Source organism: Mus caroli, unplaced genomic scaffold, assembly GCF_978045245.1.
Source record: "Mus caroli unplaced genomic scaffold, Mus_caroli_1 scaffold_18, whole genome shotgun sequence".
NCBI lineage: Eukaryota > Metazoa > Chordata > Mammalia > Rodentia > Muridae > Mus > Mus caroli.
In genome coordinates, this window is record NW_028227273.1 from 49,243,770 (window position 1) to 49,263,066 (window position 19,297).

Below are 19,297 nucleotides of genomic sequence, written 5' to 3' on the forward strand. Positions count from 1 at the left end.
GTGTCAGGCACAGAGGACTCTAGGCTGCCCCGACAGGCACACACACAGTCACTCCCAAGCCCCCTCTGGTGCTCTGCTCAGCACCTGCTTCTTGCAAGGAGTCCCTGGAGTGCAAGGAGCCCTCCTGGATTGCAGCTGCGGTCGCCCATCTTTGAGGTAGACGGGCACTGGGCCACTCAGCCCGAGGAGAGTTGGGAGATGATAAGAGGTTGAATTAGTCAGTCAAGATCCTCTCATGAATCCATAGGTGTAGCCCCATGGTGGGCAGTCACAGCGTGCCAGGGACTCAAGGAGAGGGTACCTGGAAGACTGTATGTCCTGAGGATAAGGGCTTGTGGGGTGGGCTAGGCCTGGCTCGGGAGAAGACAGGTCTCTGTCAAATTGGGTGCATCACACTGTGGCCTTTCTGTCATGGAATTCCAAGCGCAAAGATTGTACAAATCACACTGATGGATAATAAAAGTGTGGATGACTCACTGGTCTGCTCCCTCAGAGTGACACGTGTTCCCCATCCTTCTGTCCCCCCCCATTCCCGGTTTGAGGGTTAGTGAGGGCGCGATCTGTACAAGCAGACAACGTCAGGGGCCTTCCAGGCAAGTAGCATCTCCAGGGAGGGTGGGAGGGAGAGGGAGACAGGCATAGTTCTGTTCTGTGTGTACACATGTGTGTGTGTGTACACGTGTGTGTACACGTGTGTGTGTACACATGTGTGTGTGTACACGTGTGTGTGTGTACACGTGTGTGTGTGTGTGTGTGTAGACTGAGATCAGGGCTCAACTATCTGCTTAGTAAAAAGGGAAAGGGGTGGGGTGAGTCAAGAGGTAGATGGTGCTCATGAAGAGTTTGAGCAGGGGTGCTCTTTTAGAGTCCTTTGCCTTCCTTGTTCCTGTTAAGGGTCTAGTAATGGCCATTTTCTAGGTGGGGGAGCTAGCGCACACATTTCATCCTTAGGCGCCCCTTCTATACCCCAGCATCTTCACATATACAAATCTGGCCGCTCATTCCAAGGAGATTCGTGATCCCTTCTTCTCGCTACCTCAGAACCAGGGGCAGACATATCAAGGGTGTGAAATGAAGGTGTGGTTGCCGGGGTAACCCATCAGATCACCGTCTATCCCCATTCCACATCTTAGCCTACAGAATTCTCAGTACAGTTGTTAGTGGGTGAGGAGAAGTGGCCAGGATTCAGGGTCCGCTGGCGGGTAGCCTCTCGGTTGGCATGCAGAACCTGGCCAATGAGGTACTCGCTCTCCTGGGATACATCTGACAGTCGCAGGTCGAACTCTAGAATGGTCTTGTTGTCTGATATGCCTTCCAGGAGTTGCTTCCCACCATCCTGGGGAGAAGTGAGGCAGGGGGTCACTTCATATCACATCGCAGGGTCACATGAGCAGACTTCCATACAGATGGGATACCTTTAAAAGCCACGTGTAACCTATCTGTTCGGGCCATGGACAAAAATGCCATTCTACTTGAAAAACTGTGGTTAAGGCTGACTAAGGTTAGGCTCAACCTAAGTGTTTTGGAAAACGTGGATTCATGGTGGTGATGTAGTTCTGTTCCTTCACTTCCGTCTTGGGGACCTGAGAATAGTCGGTCTAGTGAGATGTGAGGGGAAGTTTGGAGGGAATGGAAGAAGGAAAGACAAAGTATGACTACAATCCCAGCAGCCGGGAGACGGAAGCAGGTGGATCTCAGAGTTTGAGGTCAGCCTGGTCTACATAGTGAGTTCTAGGACAGCCAGAACTGCATGGTGAGACCTTGCTTCAATCAATCAATCAATCAATCATCAACCAATCAATCAAACCACTGTACTTTCCCTCCCAGAAACTAAGAGCTAAAGGAAAACGAGGAGCCTGGAAGTGACCCTGAGGCAGGAGCTTGAGCACAAGCATCAGGACCAGCGTTAGGATCTCCAGAGCCCATGGGAAGAAGGTAGAGCGGCCCACTGGGGGTTGGGGAGACAGAGGATTTGCAGAGCAAGCTGGCTGGCCAGATGGGTCATTTCAGAGGGCGCCTCTGGGTTTCACTGAGAGACCCTGCCTTAGCAAATACGGCGGAAGAGCCATTGAGGATGATGGCAGACATCCACTTAGGGTCTCCACATGCATGCACACACACGTGTTCACGCTCATACAGGTACACCCTCACACATGCGTGTATAGCACAGACACATGAACAATGAAAGGAAAGAGATTGGGCCCTGGAGCGCACACAGGAGAAGAGAACACTCTTTCTGTGCCGCACACCACACAGTCTGCTCCTAGCATTTTGCTCCCCTCGCCCCGCCCCTGCAAAAGGTCTATGGTAGTTGGATTCTACCACCCGTGGCCACCCGCCCCAGAAGCCATGACTCACCTGCCCAATGTGGTTGCAGGATAGGTTGAGGCTGACGAGCGTAGTGTTGACAGTGAGCATCTGGGAGAGGAGTGTGGCTGTGGGCTCAGACAGCTTGTTGCCACCGAGGTGCAGCACGGAGAGGCACTTGTTGGTCTCCAGGGCGTGGGCGATTGCTTGGCCACCCTCGTCCTCGATACAGTTGAGGCGGAGGTTGAGGAAGACCAGGTTGGTGTTGTGTGCCAGTGCGTGAGCCAGTGATTGTGCGCCAGGCGCCTGCAGTTGATTGTTGGCCAGGTTGAGCACTCTCAGGCGACTGTGGCTCAGCAGCTTGGCTGCTGCTCGTGCACCGCGGTCTCCGATGAGGTTGTGGGATAAGTCTAGCTCCTCCAGGGCTGGGTGGTCCAGCAGGCTACGGATTAGGATGCGCGCCTTATCGTCGTCCACCTTACTTCGGGTCAGCTTGAAGATCTGTGGGTAGGTAGGAGTTTTACAGCACCTGCCGGTCTGGGATAGCCTGCGCTACCTAACTGCCCTGGGCTGGTACAGAAAGAAAATACAAGGTGGCTGGAGGCTCAACACCTGGTGTTAGCCACCTGCCTGGCTTTCAGGTGGGAGGTGGGTTCACTGGATGATACAGAATCACTGGCGGGTGGCAGAGGGAAAGGCTATCGCCATGCCCAGCTCATTCTCGATTTTCTGGATTCTTTTGACCAAGAAACTGACAGTGGAAAAATTCACCTACGTCACTGTCACTGTCACAGAACCTTCCAGTACAGTGTGCCAATCCAATTGTACTTCTCTGGACCACAAACTCTCTCATCATCTGTGGCAATGTCTGCTTCTCCAGTTTCCAGTCTACTCACACGCCAGGGTACCTATGAGCTCCCTATCCACGGATGGCTGCTCTTCTGTTTTATTTTTTCCCCCTGGCCACTGAATAGGCCCCTCTACTGTTTTCATGATACCAACACAGATCTCCATATCTATCACATGCCAACTGCCCTGCTTCAGGTCTCAGCCCCAGCAAGCACTGACCCTGGTCCCTGAGCCTCTCCTCTCTGTATAACAAATGCTTTTCTTGGGGGGACCAATTCAGCTTGAAATTGGTGCAATTTCCTCTTCGGAGACCCAGAAGCCCTCCTCTCTTCCAGTTCTGCTCTCCACTTTGCATGCAGCCAAAGCTCTTAACACAGCCTCCCCCTCCCCTCCACTTTTCCTCACTTCCCACTCTCTCCATATCCACAGCTGCCCAGCTTCTGTTTCTGGTATCCACTGAAGTAACCCCACCCCCAGGGACCTCCCAGGCCCCCTATGCCAGTCCCGGGCTCTATCCTACCCTGTGACTCGCTCCTTCTATTTGAAACATGTCCCTATCTGGGATCTGTGACAAAATGCCATGTCCTCTTGTCTACTCTTTCTTGGCAAGCTCTTCCTTCTCCAGCACTGTGTGTCACGCTTCTTTCTGCCTCCCTTTGGATCTTCCTCCTTCTCAGACTCCATCCAAATGTGAGGCCACACACAAAGCTCAGCTTAGGCTCCTCCCAGCATCAGACCCTCCCTAGCTGTAGAGAGGATCTCTACAACCTCAAGTTAACAACCTCAAGCTGGAACTCCTTCAAAACCGCCCCCCCCCTTCCATTCGCTGGCTGCCTACAGCATCTGGTCTTATGAGAAGAGCCTGTGGCACCTCTGCCTCCTCCTTCCTCTCTGCATCCTCCTTACGTCACAGCAGCAGGTGACCTGAGTGTGTTTCTCTCCAGATTCTCCGCTTCATCCATCTTTGCAGACATGGATGTGGTTTCAACTACCCGCATAGTGCTTGCTTGTTTCTTGGTTTGTTTTGGTAGTGGGGCGGGGGAGGGACACAGCTGAGAAGAGAGGCTCACTTGAGGACCGAGATCAGATGAACTAGGAGCATAGCCCACTGTGGGCAGCATGATCCCTAGGCAGATGGTTTTGAACTGTACGAGAAAGCTAGTTAAGGGGCTGGAGAGATAGCTAAGTGGATTTTAACCTGTACAGCTCTTGTGGTGCAGGAGTTCAGTTTCTAGTATCAGGTGGCTCACAACAGCCAATAACTCCAGGGAATCTGACACCCTCTATTGGTCTCAGTGGGCATCTGAACTCATGAGCATGTACCATCCTGTACGTATAATTTATAATAATGAAAATAAATCTAAAAAGGAAAGAGAAAGCAAGCCAGCTGAGTAAGAGCTGTCTGCAAGCCAGCAGCAGCATTACTTCATAACTTCATGCTGGACCTCTTCGGCTGTGCGTGAGTTCCTTGGTTCAAGGCTGTGTGGGATAACAAGCAGGCTTGCCTTCAATCAAGTTCCTGCCTTCACTTCCTTCACTAATGGACTGTGGCCTGGAAGTGTGAGCCAGACAACCCACTTTTCCCCAAGTTGTTTTTGTCAGACTGGACACGAGAACACTAGCTTCATGTGCTAACGCTTGCCCCCTCTGTGAACCTGAGAGATGTGAGGCCTTTAAGAGGTGAGGTGGAATGTAGCTAGGTCGTTAGGGATACCACTCTTGGAAGAGACTGGCTAGGTTCTCCTGGGACCCAAGTTAGTTCTTGCAAGAGGTGTCTGCTTGCTCTCTTCTGTGCATGCCCTTTCCTTTTTTTTTTTTTTTTTTGAGACAGGGTTTCTCTGTGTAGCCCTGGCTGTCCTGAAACTCACTTTGTAGACCAGGCTGGCCTCGAACTCAGAAATCCGCCTGCCTCTGCCTCCCGAGTGCTGGGATTAAAGGCATGCGCCACCATCACCCGGTGCACACCCTTTCCTTCTGGCTTTTCTGCTGTTAGTGCTGGTGTCTGTGAGTCCCTCCAGCCACCAGGAGCTAAGGCAACTTTGCTTCCCCTGCTCTCTCTCTCTCTTTCTCCCTCCCTCCCTCCTTCATGTTTTCTCTCTCTTTAGAAAAGATCCTTAAGTATGCTGTGCCTGTGTGCCTGTGTGTAGGTATGTGGGAGGCTAGAAGAGGCCAGATACCCTGGGGCTGGAGTTGATGAAGGTGCTGGGAACTGAATTAGTGTTTTGTGCAAGAGCAGTCAGTATGTGATCCTAACCATTAAACCAACTTTTCCCTTTCTCTGGGACAGAGTTTCCTGTAGCCCAGGCTAGCCATGAAACCAACTTTTCCCTTTCTCTGGGACAGAGTTTCCTGTAGCCCAGGCTAGCCATGAAACCAACTTTTCCCTTTCTCTGGGACAGAGTTTCCTGTAGCCCAGGCTAGTCTCCAGCTCACCATGTAGTAAGGCATGATCCTGACCTTTCAATGCCCCTGCCTCCAACTCCAGACATGTAACACGACACTTGGTTCACACCGTGCTGCTGATCCAACCCAGAACTGTGTGCATGAGAGGCAAATTCTCTAGTGACTGAGTCCTCCCAATCCTTTTTTTTGTTTTGTATGTCTTGGTGCCTGGAACTGAATCCATGTGTATCAGTGTCTTGTCTTGTTGCTGTGACAAAATACTGACAGATTCAAGTTAAGGAGGGAGGAGGGTCTTTGGATTTCAGTCTTGAGGGCATGGTTCATCATGGCGGGGGTGCGGGGGGAGCAGCATCAAGCTGCTAGGCTCTGTTAAGAGAGAAAGGAAAGAAATGCTGTGTCCTCTGTTCACCGGCTTTGCAGCCAGCCATCCAACTGACAGAGTCGGGCCCTGTCCCAGGTGCTGAAGTTGCAGGGTGGTGGGGAGGGGGGGTGGGGAGCGCAAAATTACACTGTTTGAGCCCTGTGGAACGAGCAGTCTGATGGGATGAAAGGCACTAATGAGCAGCCATGGAAATGTGAAATTGCAGCTAGGCGGTGGCTGCCAGATTTCACAAATAGAAACATGAAAAGTCCAGTTAAATTTGAATTTCAGATAAAACCCTCAATGTTTGGATGCATAGCCCAAATATTCCATGGGGCATACTTGTCTGAAAATTTCAATATAACCAGTGTGATGGTTAATATAGACAAGTTGACAAGCTTTGGAATAGCCCAGAGATGAGTCTCTGGGTGTGTCTTTGGAGGATTATCTAGTTAAATAGCTAGCTAAATTATCTAGCTAAATCTTTCTTCCCGCCTTGAGACAGGGTTGCTCTGTGTAGCTCTGGCTGTCCTGTAGACCAGGCTGGCCTCAAACTCAGAGATCTGCCTACCTCTGCCTCCCAAGTGCTGGGATTGAAGGTGTGTGCCACCACTGCCTGGTTTATCTAGTTAAACTTTAACTGTGTGTATGGGGGTATCAGTGTGTGTTTGTGTGTGGGGGTCTTGGGCTGGATAAAAAGGAGAAAACCAAGTTCCACCATTTGACGCTCTCTGCTTGACCAGCTCCGTAGGCTCCTGCCAACATGGCCCTCCCTCCATGATGAACCCATGCCCTCCCTCCATGATGAACCATGTCCTGAAAACTGGAGCCAAATAACCCCCACCTCCCTCCTCAGTTGCTTCTGTCAGGGATTTTAATCACAGCAAGAAGACAAGTTAAGTGGTGCAGTAGATTTGCTGTAGAGTGCTTTTTAGCTTTTCCCAGAGGCAGGGGCCAGACTCACAGCCTCACACATGCCACAGACACTCTGCTTCTAAGCTGCACCCTCAGCCTGGGAGTTCTTCATTTGGATTAATCCTTAGTATGACTTAGACTGGGCGTAGTGGTGTCATACATGTCATACACATGTGATCCCAGCACTTGGTCATGTTTGTGCATGTAAGGTGGAGGCAGGAGGTCAGAAATTCAAGGTCGTTTCCAGCTACACATTGAATTCCAGGCCTGCCTAAGGTATGAGACCCTGCCTCAACAAAGTTTCAAAACAAAACAAAACAAAAACCCAACCAAATATCTAAACAATCCCTTCCTCTACTCATGAATGCAAAGGAAATGAGAGAAGATGGTAGAAGGAGAGGAAGAGGCAGGAGAAGCAATCCCAGAGACAATGAGAAAGGAGGCAAGTGAGTTGGGGAGCTGTGGGGGTGGGGGTAGTACCTTGAGGGTGTGGCAAGCTTTGATGGTGGCTGCCAGAGAGTAGCAGTCTCGGTAGGTGAAGAGAAAGAGGTTCCACTCAAAATTCATGCCACAGTCTTTGACGCCGTACACCAGGTCCAGCTCTTCCAGGTGTTTGAGGCCACCCACCAGCGTCTGCAGCTGGTAGTGGTCCTTCTCAGGCTCGTTCCCCTCGCCCTCACTGCCAGAGTCCGACTGTTCCTCTCCTTGGAGCGGGGTCGGCATCCGCACAGGTGGGAGGAACTGGTCCACGTGAATGCGGCGCACGTAGTTCCTGCAGAGGGGCAGCAGGTCCAGGATCACGTTGGGGTCCGTGGTCCCCGGGATGAATAGTTTCAGCAGGTTCTCCAGGTGTCTCTCGAAGAACATACGCTTCCAGCTGCCGCCGTGCCTGGACACGTGGCACACGGACCAGCGCTTGATGCAGCAGCGGTGCCAATAATTCTCATCGTCAATCAAGTTAGCGGTCACCGTCAAAGGCAGCTCGGGGGGCAGGTTGCTCAAGACCTTCTTTTGGTGCTCTAGCGGCAGCTGCTTCAGGATAGGGTTGTCTTTGAGAAGGGAGGAAGGAAAACAGGGTTCAGCCGCCATGCTGGGAACATTGCAACTCAGCATCCTGGACTGTCTTGGGAGACCCTTTGTGGCCTCGGGAACTTTATTTTGAGAGGACAAACAGTCTTCTAAAGAGACACTCTTTGGGGGTGCTCTTGCCTGCAACTAACTGGCAATTGCACTGGGCGGTATCTGGTGTCAAGCTGACCTACCTGGAGCAGGACAGAATCTCAGGGCCAGTTCTCTTTTATATATATATATATATATATATATATATATTGGTTTTCGAGACAGGGTTTCTCTGTATAGCCTTGGCTGTCCTGGAACTCACTTTGTAGACCAGGCTGGCCTCAAACTCAGAAATCCGCCTGCCTCTGCCTCCCAAGTGCTAGGATTAAAGGCATGCGTCACCACGCCCGGCTTCAGGGCCAGTTCTCAATGTACAATCTAGTCTGACTTCTGATACTCCCAGTCAGACTTTACTCATTCATTTCAGAATAACTATATGTATTTTAACACCTGTGTGCAAGATCTTGCTGGGGGCAGGGGGGTGGAAGTGAAGAAAACATGGGGCCAGAAAGATGGATCAGGGTGTAAAAAAAAAAATGCCTACTGAGCAGAACTGGTGGCCTGAGGTGAGAGGAAGGAGAGCTGACGGCATGAGGTTGTCTTCTGATCTCTGTATGTGTACTGTGTTCTGTGGTGAGTGTTCCCCCCACCCTCAATACATTCTTAAAACGAAGAAATCAGACATGGCCCTGGCCTCCTCTAGTTCGGCTAAGCTTGCTGTGGCACACAGTCAGTAAGCGACAGAGGAATGTGATGTGTTAAATGACCCAGTTCTCGGGAAGCCCTTGTCCCATAGAGTAGGAGAGGACAGCTAGTTCTCTTTGGAAGGGGCTGGAGTACAGAAGAAACCAGGAAGCCATTTGCATCCCGGAGGACTCTGTCAGATGGGGGAAGCTCTGTCAGAGCTTCTGGGAGGAGGGAGAGAAGGATGTGGCTAAGGCTCAGCTTGATGGAGAGAGCAGACATGATCAGAGAAGGGCAAAATCATGGAGGGCACAATGTGTGTGTGTGTGTATGTGTGTGTGTTCATGCACGTTCGTGCATGCACATGTGTGTGTGCGTGCTCGAGTGTGTGTGTGTGTGTGAGAGAGAGTGTGCATGTGTGTGTGTATGTGCGGGTGAGTGCTTGAGTGTGTGTGTATTCATGCACGTGCATGCATGTACATATGTGTGTGTGTGTATGTGTGTGTGTGCGTGCGCACGTGTGTACGGCAGGAGACACCACTGATCCTGAGTGGGAGTAGATTAGAGAATGCTTCCAGGCCTGGGTGCGGTGGTCCCCACCTCCTCTGGCCCACATCACATGGACGACTTACTCTGGAAGTTCTTGACGATATGTTGAATGCAGAGCTCTGTAAGGAGAGGTACGATGGCCAGTGACCACTCTGCATCCTCGGAGATGATCCTGCGCATGCGACGGACATTTGGGACCTTGGTCTTCAGCTGGCCTGGGGTAGGGGTGCTGCCGGTCTTCAAGGACGTGGGTCCTGTGCTGGAGCTGCCCAAGGCAGAGACCTGGCGTTGGATGGTGAGAACCGACTGGCTGTGAGACGAAGAGTTGGACGGTGCTGATGGTGTTTCCTGCATGTTGCCGGCCAGCGGGGAGGCAGGGGTCGGAATCCTGGCAGCCTTGCAGTAGGAAGCTTCTTACAGCAGGCAGGATACAGGATGGGGGCGAGGTTGTAGCTTGAGCAAGAGGAAGGGGACAGCGTTACTGGGGGGGGGTTAGGTGGCACAGAGTGGTGCTGAAGGATCAGTCTCTGGGGGGAGAGTAGACCTAGATGACACTCTCAGAGACTGGCTGTGTGGCTTTGGGCAAGGCACATCTCTGCATCTCAGATGCTGCCTCTGAAGTGAGGGCAGTAGCTACCAACAGGATTATTAGAGGAGTTGATAAAACAACGTATCCAAAGGGACACAGGGTGTGTACAAGGAGAGCCCCAAAGTTTAGACATTAGCTGTTCAGTAATTATAATCATTGCTACATACCAGGTATTCATTTTGGATAGTAACTCATCTGTCATTAAGGGGGAAAAAGGCCTTTTGGAGACAAGAGCTCATTTTCATTTTTTTTTTGGAAAGGAAATGAAGTACAGAGGGGTTGCTGGCTTGCTCGGTGATGCACAGCTGACACTGAATGAGAGGGAACTTATATTTTAAAGATTGTGTGTTTGCATGCGTGCATGAGTGTGTGTGTGTGCACATGCACGTGCGCGAGTGTGCATGCGCACACACAGAGGCTAGAAGAGGGTAGTTGTGAGCAGCCTGATATGGGTGCTGGGAACTGAACTCAGTCCTTCAGCAAGAACAGAATATTAAGTGCTCAAAACCTCTGAGCCATCTCTCCAGCCGTCCATAACAGTGCATTTAAACTCAATTTCTCAAGTCAGATTCTGGACTGCCCACTCTAAGGGTGAGTGTGGGGGTATCAAATGCCAAGGGAGGGCGCTACCATGAACAACTATTCAACTCAGAAGCTCCCAGCTCCCAGGGCATCCTGACGGCACGACTGAGATCACTGGCTAACAGAGTGGGGTACAGGCTTACACACTATCTTAATTTCTGTCTCTATCAATTTTGAGACAAGTTCTCAGGTATCCCAGGCTGGCCTCCAAGTTGCTATGACCTTCAAGTGCTGAGTCTCTTGTTTGTATCTCCTGAGCACGGGAGTTACAATTTTGTTTCACCTCAGCCAGTGAATCTGGGGTTTCATGCTCCTGTCAGCTTTTCTGGCCTCCAAGTGTACTTCATGAGCACGGGGCATCGACAACAAGCAGGGCTACACAGAGAAACCCGACTTGTAAAACAAAACAAAAATGAGAGGACTGGAGAGAATGGCTCAGCAGTTAAGAGCGCTCACTGTTCTCCCAGAGGTCCTGAGTTCAAATCCCAGCAACCACCTGGTGGCTTACAACTATCTGTAACGGGATCTGATACCCTCTTCTCATGTGTCTGACAGCTGCAGTGTACTCATATAAATAAAATAAATAAATCTTAAAAAAACAAATAAGCAGGAGGTGGGGGGAAGTGGGGAATAAAATACTATTTTTACTGCCAAAAACAAAAACCAACTAACCAACCAAAGAAACAAAAACGGGGGAAAAATCATTTTATGTATAGCTCTGGCTATCTTGTCATTCACTCCATAGACCAGGCTGGCCTCGAACTCAGAGATCCTCCTGGCTCTGCTTCCTGAGCTCTGGGATCAAAGGTGTGCACCACTAGTGCCAGGCAAATAAATATAAATAAATAAATAAGGGGGGGAAGAGGCTTAAGTAGAGAGGAGTGTGGCTCATTGGCAGGGCTCTTTGCCTAGCTCAGTTAAAAACAAAACAAAAGGAAATCTCAAACAAACAAAAAAACCCTACAGGAAAACCAAAATGAACAGAACAACAAAATCCTGAAACAGGTTCGAGGCCAGCCTGGTCTACAGAGTGAGTTCCAGGGTGGCCAGGACTACACAGAGAAACCCCGGCTCAAAAAACAAAACAAAACAAAACAAAACAAAACAAAAAACCAAAACCCTAAAACAGATGAAACTAGTTGTATACTCAATCCAGTGTGCCCAAACATTATTGTTGAAATGTATAATCTGCATACAGATTAAAATTAAAACAGAAAACAATAAAAACCAAAAGAGTTGACACAATTAATGCACTGTACTCAGGATACTGTCGCTCAAATGTATGATCCGTATAGTTTATGTCTATATTTTGAGTTGTCATTTAAATATACATCTGTACATACTTACACCCTGCATACGAGGGTGTGAGCACCTGTGCAGGTCCTTGGAGCCAGAAGAGCCAGCCCCTGGAGTTGGGAGTGAAATGTGAGCCGACATGGGTCCTCTTCAAACCTCTGCGGAAAGGCTTTGAGTGGAAAGAATAGGTCCGTCCCTGTCAAACCTGCGCCTGTGGCCTCCATTCAGGGCATGCGCAGTTGGGAGGGACCAGACAGCCTCCTGACCAGAGTGCGAATGCCTCTCCTCCCTTCAGTTCCCACCTGGCTCCCACTTCGAAGTTTCCCATCATACCAGACGGTGGCGAGCAGGCGTGGGAGGTGAGAAGGCAGCTAAATATGGGGCTGAAGACAGAAGACTGAGGATGCTGTCTGGGTCTGGGGGAACCTCTTTGCCCTCCTGTTGCAGGCACCCTGCCAGTGACCTGAAGGCAGAACAGCAGTGCCTGGGCCCTCTGCCTGTGGCTGGGTAGCTTCCCTTTGTGCTATACTGTGGTGTGACCAGTGAGAAGGAGCGCCCGGCTCCAGCAACGACATCCTTGGCAGAGGGAGGAACCAGATGGTACTCTCTAGCCTGCCAGGCAGCTCAAGGAGGAAAAGTCTTGGGCGAGGGCTACTGTCGGCAAGATATTTATGTATTGTGTCACCACTGTATGCAAATCAAATGCAAATTCACAGACCCTGTCCATCTTTACATAATGCCTTTAATCCCGGCACTTGGAAGGCAGAGGCAGGTAGATCTCTGTGAGTTTGAGGCCAGTCTGGTCTATATGGTGAGTTCAGGAGGGTACCATTTAGATAGAGGCATCAGCTGGTTTTGTATTTCTGGCTAGCTGGTGATATTAGGCAAGTTGCATAACCTATCTGAACTTCAACTTCTTCCCTTCCCTTATCTGTAAAACGGGATAATAATGTCTTCCTATGTGGCATCTGTGGAGATTCCTGTCTAGAGAGCTGAGAGATGTCTTCAAGTGAATGCTAGGTTGGTTTCTAAGCCTTGTCCCTGTCTCTCCAGGAGAGGTAAAGGGCAAGGGGTCATTGGCAACTTGAAGATCTGTTGCACCGTGGTTAGAGGCTACCTGCCCCACTAGCCTGGGTGTGACTCTGCTCTCTCCTCCTAGGGGGCTTCAACCCAGCTGAGGCCAGTTGGGAACCCCTCTGTGCTGCTTACTGTCTTTCTTGGTACCAGGCAGTTCTTCCTAAGGTCTAGTTCTAGTTGTTTTTGCTGCTTCTTCATAGTATGCCTCTGGCAGAGATCATAGAGCCATCTATGGCCCTAACAAACCTCATAAGGGGAACCCCAGTCCCCATGGGTGCCACAGTACAGTTGACATAACAAGAGCCCAGTGCCAGCCTTCCATGACAGAAACACCCATCCCCTTGGTCTGATGTTTCTTGGCTTTAGTTTTTGTCTTTTGTTTTGAGACAGGGTCTTACTTTGTAGCTCTGGCTGCCTTGGAACTCACTATGTGAAACCAGGCTAGCCTTGAACTCACACAGCTCTGCCTGCCTTTGCCTCCTTGGGTGCTGGGATTAAAGGCATCCACCATGCCCATCCTGATGTCAATTTTAAGGCTAATATTGAAATCAATTACATCATAAGGTCAGAGTTGACTATTTTAATATACTGTATATATGAAATATACATTTCATGTATATGTATATAATATATTTTTTGTGGTATTGAGATTAAGTCCAGGATCTTGCAGATGACAGCCAAACATTCTACCCCTGAGCCACACCCTATCCCACCTATTTTTTATTTGTTTTTTTAAAAAAGATTTATTTATTTTATGTATATGAGTGCTCTATCTGCATGTACACCTGTGTGCCAGAAGAGGGCATCAGATCCCATTACAGGTGGTTTTGAGTCACCATGTGGTTGCTGGGACTTGAACTCAGGATCTTTGGAAGAGCGGTGCTCTTAATCGCTGAGGCATCTCTCCAACCCCTTGTTTTTCATTCTTGAGCTCACTCTGTAGCTGAGGCAGACTGTGACCTTCCTATCTCCCTGGAGCAGCCTTCCTAGCAGTTGGAATTACAAGCCTGCAGGACCAGGCTTGGCTCTAAAGATATTTTTGACAGGAAGAATATTTATTACCAGGCACAGCTGGGCCTGGTGACACAGACCTGCCTGTAACCCTGGCTACAAGGAGTTTGAGGTACAAAGACTGAAAGTTTAAGGTCTGCCTGGGCAACTTAGTAGGACTTCGTCTTTTTCTTTTTCTTTCCTATTTCTTTTTTTTTTTTTTTAGTTTCTTCTCCTCTTCCTCTTTTTCTTCCTCCTCTTCCTCTTTGTTTTTCTTCAAGACAGTGTTTCTCTGGGTAGCCCTGGCTATCTGGGAACTCACTCTGTAGACCAGGCTGGCTTTAGAATCAGAAGTCTGCCTGTGTCTGTCTCCAGCGTGCTGGGATTTAAGGTGTGCATTACCACTGCCTGGCTAAGACTCTGCCTTATTTCTCAAAATAAAAACTAGCAAGAGAACTGGGCATATATACAGTTTTTAGTGCTAGAACACTTGCCTAACATGCATGCAGCCATAGGGTCAAACCTTAGTACTGCCAAAAGTAAAATAACAACTAGAGGCTATCTCTAGAGATTCCAGTTCCATGTGATTTTTAAACACATATTTTGATGAGGGGTGGTGTGCAGCTGAGAGTACCTGCCTGGCATTTTGGAAGTCTTGGGTTTGCTCCTGCATAAGCTGGCTTCCTGGTACACATCTGTAATCCCAGCACTTGGGAGGTAGAGGCAGGAGGATCCAAATTCAAAGCCATCCTTGGCTACATAATGAGTATGAGGCAGCAGGGGCTACATCTCAAACAAACCACCGACAAGAAAATGTGTTTTGAGGAACTGATGTATGAGGGATGGAGAGACGCCTCAGCTGTTGAGAGTGTCTGCTGCTCTTGAAGAGGACTTGCATTCAGGTCCTGGGACCCACATCAGACAGCTTGCCACCAACTCCAGCTCCTGGAGGATCCAACACATTTAGCTTTGGAGGGTACATGCCCTCAAGTGCACATACCCACAGAAAGATGCTCAATTGAAAAAAAAAAACAAAGTGTAAAGGAAAAGAAAAAAATCTACCGATAGTATATCAGTAGACTTAATAGGAAGTGAGTTACGCAAGTCCCTTGGGTCTGTTACTTCTGGCTCTTCTCCTGCCTCTCTTGCCACTTCTGGTTTTGTTTTTATATATATATATATATATATATATATATATATATATATATATATATATATATATATATGAGTGTTTGCCTGAATGTATGTGTGGGCGCCACATACATGCCTGGTGCCTGAGAAGGCCGGAAGAAGACATTGGGTCCTCTGCAACTGGCGTTATAGGCAGTTGTGTCCTGGGAACCAAACCCAGGTCCTCTAGAAGAGCAGCCAGTGCTCTTAACGTCTGAGTCGTCTCTCCAGCCTCCCTGGCTGTTGAGTTTACAGGATGTTGGCATGGCAGACTTTGGGCACTCTGTCCAGCCCCACCCCCCATCCCCACCCCCGCCCCATCTCCCAGGTTCTGTCTACCTTGCTCCTGTCATGGGACCCAGCTCTCCACACTCTTGAGTTTTACACTCAGGTCCTGAGGTTTCTGTCCAAGTCCCTCAGATTCAATCTACACAGAAAGCTGAAAGCAGGGACTCAGCTCCTTTGGCAGGTCACACAGAAGCTAACCTGTCCCTTCCTTGCGGCTCAGCGTAGGGCTTCTGGGTCTGTCACACACAGCTCCACTTGGCCCCTGGTCTCTTGTCTGGTCCTCTCCAGCCAGCCCTGCACAGCCAATGAGGCAGGTCTCTACATAAACCCTTAAGCGGCTCAGCACTGCCTGAGGGCAAAAGTCAGCTCCCTCAGCACCTCAGAGGACAAGGGCCTTCTATCGCGACTAGTGGCTCTCCGAAATAAAGTCTGCTTTCATCCAGGTCATTGCAGACTACTCCGGGCCTTTACTGAGCCACTTCTTAAACTTGGGATGCTTTTCTTACCATCTCCTCCTGGGAAAGAGACAAGCATCCATCCACTGACTAGTTCAATCACACCCTCCCCGCTATCCCCCCAAAACACCTTTGCCGGAGCCCTAGTTCTCCAGGACTCGTGCCACCTCCCCCCTGTGCCAAAATCCACAGCAGAGGGAGCTCACTGGATGTGCATGCCCAAACCCAGTGCCAGGTCTGCCTTAGGCAGGTAGCTAGTTTGGGTCTGTCCTATTTGCTGCTAATAATAGATTCTAGAGAGTATCCCTATTGGCTACTGGGACTAATGGGCGTGGCTTTATAATGTCAGCCAATCAGAGACTTTTTTAGGGTTGGTCCAAGTAGAGGCTGATGGAAGGAAGGACAGCTGTGTGTCCTTGAAGGAGCAGGAGCCCCACTGCTGAGAGTCACTTTCCCGGACTTAGAGCCTATCTGCAGCAGCAGAGGACAGAACCTAGTTGGGGGGGGGGGGGAGGGGAAGAGAACAGCAACCAGGAAAGTCAGGGTGACAAAGCCCCTGATCTGCCCGTCTTGCAGGTCCTGTCCTCCTCCTTTGTGACCACAGGGTGTTGAACATTGCGAGGCTCGCTGGGGAGTGAAATGGAGAATTCCTAAATCAAGGAAGTTTGAAGTTAACCTGACCTTATATGAAACCCTGTCGAAAGAAAAAAAGAGAAAGGAAGGAAGGAAGAAGGGAAGAGAGGAGGGAGGGAGGGAGGGAGGAAGAAAGGAAGGAAGGAAGGAAGGAAGGAAGGAAGGAAGGAAGGAAGGAAGAAGGGAAGGGGGAAGGGAGGAAGGGAGGGAGGAAGGAAAGGAGGCTACCCCAGTTTGATTGAGGAGAAAGATGGGAGGAACCAGGGGAAAGAGAGAGACAGGCATAGCTGCTTACAGCATCTGCTGGTAGGCCTGAGCCTGGCTGGCTAACTCCAGGCTGCCCTGAGGATTCTGCAGGGATGGACAGAAACCTAGATGACCAGATACTCCAAAAGACCCACTGAAGGAAGATAGCTCCAGAAGGGACAGGGCCCAGTGCGGGCTGGGGCAGTGGTTGTCAACCTATGGGTCTTGACCCCCAGAGGGTCCCATAGCAGATATCCTCATGTCCTGTATTTACAATCCATAACAGCAGCAAAGTTACAGTTATGAAGTGGCAACGGGATAATCTTATGCTTTGGGGTTTTTACCACAACAAGAGAAAATGTTCTAAAGGGTCAGCAGCATTAGGAAGGTCGAGACCCACAGATCTACAGACTCATCTTCCTTGAGAGCCTGCAGGGTGGGGAGAGAAATGGAGTTTAGTACTCCAAGGTCCCACTCCTTTCTTCATCGGGGATTCTCTTTGGCATGTCAGACAAGCTGGGGCCACCAGAAATGCATGTGTCTTGGGATGCTGTGTGATATCCCCACTCAGGGCAGTCTCTGCCCTCAGAGCGTGGAAGTGGGAGGTGCGTCGTGACTTTAATCTTGGGGTCCGTCTCAAGGACCTGTAGGCTTTACATAGCTGCGTCTCTAGCATCAAGTGCAGCCAACCAGGACCACTACTGGCAGGGAAAGGCCATTCTTTCTCTACGTGTCCCTGTCCTCGGGACCAGGACAGGGGTATAAAAACACAGGACACAATGAGTCACAGCATGAAGGGTTGGGAATGTCTGGGCCTTGGTACAAGTAATAAAATGGTGTCCCACTTTGGCCGGGGCTGTCCTCATTTTGTACGGCTTTGTATATGGTGGACAGGTGGTCTAGGATCATCACCTTGGCTCTGTGTAGCTGTGATTTATTGCATTCTAGACGTGCAATGGCAGATGCCCACAGGGGGCCGGCCCTACAGCTGCTGGCTGAGCGTTCGGGCCTTGGACTGTCTCCAGACACCCCCCACCCCTTGCCTCTCACACCTCAACAGATTTCAGGGGCATCGCCTGTCAAATGGGGACAGTCATTAATATTACCTTCATCACCTATCATCCACTGTAGGTGATTTAGGAGCTAAACTGTGTGACATTTCACACAGGCTTGGCCTGGAGCTGGCACTCGTTAGCAGCCTCCCCTATACGAAGCTCACTAAGCCCTCATGTCCATTATTGACATTTGTCACCATGACACCATTGCCCGCACCTTACAAAAGAGGAAACTGAGGCTTAGAAAACTGAAGAGACTCGCTGTCACCAAGCCAGCAAGCCAGACGGACTGCTTATCTGCCCCATGGGCCCTCTTGCTTCTCTAAGGCGCCCCTTTCTCACCTCATCTCAGTTCCAGAAAGGTTTCTGGAACTCCCTCCCACCCGTGGGTTCTCTGATCACCACTGTGGAGCCCCAGCCTTCACCTACTTTGCTGCCGAGACACTTCCCTAAGGCTGGATTGTGGCTGACTTTGGCTTGAGGTCTCCACAAGGGCCCAAGAGAATGTTGCAGGTTTGCTCTTCTGCCCTGCTCACGCTGGGAGCGCATGTTGCTCACAGAGTGGGTCAAGCTTGGATCTCTCCCTCATATTCCTTCCCTTTTCATCCTTCTTCAAGCCCCAGTAAAATCTGGCCACGTCAGGGAGGTTCCTGCCACTACTCAAATGTGAAAGCTACTCAAATGGGCCTGTCACGCCCCATGTTTCTCTGCAAGTGTAGCTGTGGTGGTCTGCTGCAGGGGCAGGTTGGGGTCTCCATCCACCTCTCTGCCAGCTTCCCACCCACGCGTACCCCATGTTCCCCACAAAGAGAGCCCTCCTTGGGCCTCAGGTTCCTGTATTCAGAGCCCTGGGCTTTTGTTTACATCTTCCCTGCCCTCTATTGCCCAAAGTCCTGTTGTGAAGTCCCAGTTTATGGGCTGAAGGAAGAAAGAATTTAAAACAAACAAGCAAACAAACAAGCAAACAAACAAACAAACAAACAAACCACTGTTTTTCTGAGAGCCCGGGTTTGGTCTCTGGCTCAGGGAGATAGCTTGTTCATAGCTTGTGGGCCCTCCCCATCCCAGCTCAGGCATCTGTAGTCAGCTCTATGGAAAGGGACACTTGTGGTAGCTCTACCCAGGACTCCAGCTGCCTCTTCTCAGACACCCCAGGGGGGAAGCTCAGCTTCAAAGATTAGCATGGTCCTCCTCCTCCTCCTCCCCTTGGTAACCCAGAGAGACCAGGTCCATGGGGGAGGTGCAGAACCTACAGGGCCTGTAGCATTGTCCTCAGCTGAGGATTGGGGACTCTCCTCTTCTCAGGTCTCCCCATTTCTTTACTTGAATTCTAGACCTCTAGACCAGCTTACAGATAGTCACTGTGTGGCATGCAGAGCCTGGATCCCACCTTTAGAAGACAGGCATGATGAGTTGGGGGTTTCATGTAACTGCAGAATGGGTTCTCCCATTACTGGACATAAGAAGCTAAGATGACGGCTGCGGGGCCACAGACCTGCGTGGGTTGCAGGAGCTGGCAGGGCTTTGAGCTTAAGCAGCATGGTCTGATTGGGGAGATCAGAGTTGGACGTCCCTTTCCCGGAGGTCACCTCACCTGCTCTGGGGACCCAGGAGACTGCTCTCTCAGGCGGTTGGCTTGGCGGAAGTTGGTTGTTAGGGACGCCTGAGTCGCCAGGGGGCGGACCCTGAGCCCTCCGTCCTGGGCGTTGGCGCCCTCCTCCTCGGTTGC

The 19,297-nt window shown here is 50.3% G+C and overlaps 1 protein-coding gene across 1 annotated transcript; it reads right to left on the reverse strand.

Moving 5' to 3' along the window:
- Window positions 1–196: 196 nt before the first annotated feature.
- Drc5 (dynein regulatory complex subunit 5) lies at window positions 197–19,286 on the reverse strand. Its single transcript, XM_021149151.3, has 5 exons — window positions 19,163–19,286; window positions 9,271–9,640; window positions 7,316–7,884; window positions 2,359–2,808; window positions 197–1,336 (listed from the first exon to the last, which is right to left on the reverse strand). The coding sequence occupies exons 2-5, from the start codon at window positions 9,539–9,541 to the stop codon at window positions 1,130–1,132; spliced, it is 1,497 nt and encodes a 498-aa protein (XP_021004810.1). The 5' UTR covers window positions 9,542–9,640; window positions 19,163–19,286; the 3' UTR covers window positions 197–1,129.
- Between the last annotated feature and the right edge of the window lie 11 nt (window positions 19,287–19,297).